General features: G+C 57.0%; 1 protein-coding gene across 1 annotated transcript in view; it reads left to right on the top strand.

Moving 5' to 3' along the window:
• Nucleotides 1–819: 819 nt before the first annotated feature.
• The window catches only part of Fkbp8 (FKBP prolyl isomerase 8), a 6,018-nt gene continuing 2,259 nt past the window's right edge, over nucleotides 820–4,578 (top strand). The window contains exons 1-3 of the mRNA XM_010606475.1: nucleotides 820–1,153; nucleotides 4,108–4,277; nucleotides 4,355–4,440. Of these exons, the coding sequence (XP_010604777.1) occupies nucleotides 844–1,153; nucleotides 4,108–4,277; nucleotides 4,355–4,440 (566 nt within the window). The 5' untranslated portion in view covers nucleotides 820–843. The remainder of the gene's footprint in view (nucleotides 1,154–4,107; nucleotides 4,278–4,354; nucleotides 4,441–4,578) is intronic.

Raw genomic sequence — 4,578 nt, 5'->3', positions numbered from 1 at the left:
AGGGTGGGAGGCAGAGGAGTGCGGCGCAGGGGATTGTGGGGGTGGGGTGCCCGGAAGGAGCCCTCAGGTGAGGCTGACGGAGGAGACGCGCTGTGGGGTCGGGGTGCAGGCCGCGGCTCCCCTGAGTTTAGGGCCTGGCTTGGGTTTGTGATGGGAAAGCCGGACGCCTGAGGCTCTCCTCAGGCCTGGGGCAAGGAAGAGGCCCAGAGGGCTCCCCCATTCGGAGAAACGCTTGGGGATTGGGATGCCTGGGTGTCTGGGGCTCCTGCCGGCTCCTGCGGGGTCCTGCCGGCTCCTGGGGGGAGGCAGATCGCTTTGGGAGACCAGACTGGGAAATGCCGGGTGAGAATCCCAGGTAGCCCAGAGGCTGTAAAAATGGCTTCCCCAGGGCCTCAGTGGCTGCCCCCCCAAAATGCATCCCAGCAGCCTGTTCTTGTTATTTAAGCAGATGAAGCTCCGAGGTCTGGAACCTTGGGTTTCAGTGCTGCTCTTGCTTTTTAGGGGGGCTTGCTCTGTGACCTTGGGCATATGGCGCTGCCTCTCTGGCCCTGATTTCCTTTATCCAGAGTGTAGAGGGGCGGTTTTTCCCACCTCCCTGGGCACCTGGGATGATTAAATGATAATTAGCTCTAATAATAGCTAACGCCTTCTGAGCTTGATGCCTGGGTGGTTGAAGTTTTTCAACAAGTCGGGCTGTTGCGAGGCCCATTGTACAGATGAAGAAACTGAGGCCCACAGCTCTGGGATCACAGCAGCCCAGGGAAGCTGCAGGGGGAACTTAAGGGCTTCGTGGAATTCTCATCCCTGTCTGTCCCCCAGGGCCAGTTCCCGTCCCCCAGCAGCATGGCATCCTGTGCTGAGGAGCCCTCTGAGCCTGCCGCCCCACTGCCTGCTGGGGTTCACCCGCTTGAGGACTTCGAGGTGCTGGACGGAGTTGAGGACGCAGATGCCGAGGAGGAAGAGGAGGACGAGGAGGACGACGAGGAGGAGGAGGATGATGATGACCTGAGTGAGCTGCCACCACTCGAGGACATGGGACAGTCCCCAGCGGAGGGGGCCGAGCAGCCCGGGGCGCTGGCCCGTGAGTTCCTGGTCTCTGTGGAACCTACTCCTGCACCAGCCCCGGCCCCCGAAGAGTGGCTGGACATTCTGGGTAAGCAGCGAGGTGGCTGGGGGCCCAGTGTGACCTTGGCCCGGCCTCTTGTCCTCTGGGTGCATTTGCCGGCTGTGCTGTTTGGGTTGGAGGTGGTGCCCACAAGGACCACTGGCTGGCTGAAGTTAATTCACACGCGCGCTTGCACACACACACACACACACACACACACACACACACACTCGTACATGTGCTGTCTTTCCCTAAGCTGGTAAGAGCAGCCCAGAGAGGGTGCGTCACCCACCACGAGGGGCACAGTCAGCCTGCAGCGTCGCACCTCCCTGTTTTGCCACGCTGCGGTCCCCTGACGAGCATGTCCTGGTGTCACACAGACCTAGGCAGCGTCCCATTTCCTTCATCCCTCTGTCTGGTTTGCATGCTGCCTACTGTTCTAGAGCAGGGTTTTTTTTTAAATACTGTTTTTCAAATATAATTCTTTTATTGTTTTTTTTTTCTTTTTTTTTTGGTACCAGGGATTGAACTTGGGACCTTGCGCTTGTGAGGCAGGTAGCAGAACCACTGAACTAAATTCCCGGCCCTGTTCTAGAGCAGTTTTATAACTGTAATGTGTTACCACTAATTATTATTATATTTGAAGAAGAAGGTTTTTTAAATTTTTGGCAGTCCTGAGGGGCAAACCCTTATGCACGCTAGGGGAGTCCTGTACCACTGAGCTACATGGCAACCCCTCGTTCTTGTTCTGAATGTGCAGAAAGTCTGCAGAGCGGACTGGTAACTAGCCTGGTGTGATGGCACAGGCCTGTGATCCCCGCCACAGGGGAGGCTGAAGCAGGAGGATTGAAAGTTGAAGGCCGGGCTGGGCAACTTCACAAGACCCTAACTCAAAATTCAAATTTAAAAAAATAATAAAAAGGGGCTGGGGTCGTAGCTTACTGTGAAAGTTCTCAGTTTAATTCCCACTACCACTCACTAAAGGGCCAAGGGCTCAGTGGTTCTGCTGCCTGCCTCACAAGAGCAAGGTCCCAAGTTCAATCCCTGTACTTAAAAAAAAAAAAAAAAAATCAAAACCACTCACAAAAAAAGGTACTCTTGGGCTGGGGATTTAGCGCAAGGTCCACAGTTTGATCCCTGGTACTATTAATGGCACTATAACTTCTAATAAAACCGTTACTCCTGAAAATAACACCAGGTAACTGCTGAGCGCTTATTCTGTACCGGGCTCGTGCAGCATCTTTATTTTATTCTTGCACAACCCTATGGCAGTCCCTACCCTGTGGTACATAGGGGACAGTGGACCCAGAGAGGCCTAGGTACCTGCCCAAGGTCACACAGCTTCCTTGGCTGTTGGGAGATTGGAAGTTGTTTCACCCGTCCCTGTGCAAGCTGCTCACCCCTGTGTGTGCACTGATGCTGGACATTTGCACCAGCTGCCTTCCGAGGTCTGATCGGGGCTTCTGGGCAGGGATATGGTTGGTGGCCAAGGGCTCACCTTTCGTATGTGAAGGCCTGGGTTCCAACCCCAGCACTGTAGAAAAGCAAAACAGCGAACAGCTGAGGTTTCTTCCGGTCTTCAGACAAAGGACTGGAGGCCTTGAGAGGAGACATGGCTTGCCCAGAGTCGTCGGGTGGAGGAGGTAGAGCCCGCTGACACCCCACTCCCAGCATGGCCGTTGTTAGTATCCAAGGACTTTAAGACCCAGGGATCTGCTGAGGTCCCCTGCCTAGTGGTTCCCTGGCTGGATGCTGGCCACATCCAAGTGGGGGGACAGCGTGAAAATTTGGAATGTTCCAGAATTTCCTAGGGTATGCTAGTATGTTCTAGGGTAAGGATGGCTGTGTTGGTTAGTGTCTAAACTCTAGGCTACGATCGGCTGATTCTTGTGAAATGTTCTAGGCCCATGGAATGTGCCAGAGTGCAGGAAAATGTTGGGACATGGGTGACCACGGGCCCTGTCACTCCGTCATCCCCCAGGCTCCATCCTGTGACGGCCTGGGGAGGGCCCTGAGCAAGATGCAGGCCGTGCTTCCTACGGCCGGTCACCTGTCCACTGTGCCTTGCTCCTGCGCAGTCCCACGTTGGTGCGCACAGCTGTCAGGAGGTGAGGGCGGACGGTGTCGTGGGCCCGCGAGTGCCCAGTGCAGCCGGCCCAGTGGTTTGTTGGCATTGGTCCCTCCTGTTGCCGGGGCGTGGATGACGCCCCAGTTTGACGGCTTTGTGAGGATGGTGGTGTCCCATGTGGATTGCGGGCTGTCGGCGTGGCCTGGGCTTAGAGCTGGGCTCTGTTCTGCTCTTAAATCCAGGACAGGCAGGGCTGTACTAGAGTAGAGGCACAGTCACTGCGGCCGGTGCTCTGTGAACCCAGCAAAACCCTGTGCTTTGAGCAGGTCATATGATGGCCTCATTTCATGCCTGGTTAAACTGAGACCCAGGGTTCCAGGGCTGACATTTGAACTGGAAGAAGGTGCCTCGCTCCATTTTTTGTGATGCTGGGGATTGAATCCAAAGCCTTGGCATGAAGCTACATCCCCAGTCCATTTTTATTTTTTAATTTTGAGGCAGGGTCTCACTAAGTAGGTAAACTGTCCAGGCTGGGCTAGAACTTGAGATCCTCCTGCCTCAGCCTCCCCAAATGTAGGGATCACAGGTGTGTGCCACTGTATACACCCAGAGCAGCTGTCGTTCACAGGTGCCAGCATTGTCACCCCAAATCTGACCCATCAGGGCTGGGGTGTGGTTCAGAGGTGAGCACTGGCTGAGCGTGCAGGAGACCCTCAGTTTGCCCCTAGCACCACGCTTGTGTGTGCACACTGACATAGGTGTGCACGTGGGAATACACACAGATGCGCACACACTCAGAAGCACACAGAGAAACCAGCCCGTCCCGTCCCAGCTGTTGCCTGCTGGAAGCTCAGCTTGGCCCAGGATGGGAGTGGACGGAGTGAGGACATCCCCTTTCCCCCTGCCCACTGACTGACCTGTCCCTCTCTGGCAGGGAACGGGCTGCTGAGGAAGAAGACGCTGGTCCCGGGCCCACCTGGCTCAGGCCGCCCGACCAAGGGCCAGGTGGTCACGGTGCAGCTGCAGATGTCGCTGGAGAATGGCACGCGGGTGCAGGAGGAGCCTGAGCTGTCCTTCACCCTGGGCGACTGCGACGTCATCCAGGTGGGGACGGGCAGCCACTTGGTGGGTGGGGACCTGGGTGCACCTTACCTGACCTGCCCGGCCGGCCCTGCCCCTAGGCCCTGGACCTCAGCGTCCCCCTCATGGACGTGGGCGAGACGGCCATGGTCACTGCCGATGCCAAGTATTGCTATGGCCCGCAGGGCAGGTGAGCGCGCATGAGCGGAACTGAGGCGGGGAGGCGGCCACTCCCCAGGGGGACAGCACTGCTTCTGCGGGGCGGGGCTGCAGTGGGGATGCGCCGGGGCTCGTGGCTGTGGTCTGGGCTGCCGGCCCTGAGTGG

Source organism: Fukomys damarensis, unplaced genomic scaffold, assembly GCF_012274545.1.
Source record: "Fukomys damarensis isolate Sample0158 unplaced genomic scaffold, DMR_v1.0_HiC HiC_scaffold_37, whole genome shotgun sequence".
Classification (NCBI taxonomy): Eukaryota; Metazoa; Chordata; class Mammalia; order Rodentia; family Bathyergidae; genus Fukomys; species Fukomys damarensis.
The sequence above is the reverse complement of the archived record's forward strand: the minus strand, read 5'-3'. Positions and strand labels throughout refer to the sequence as shown.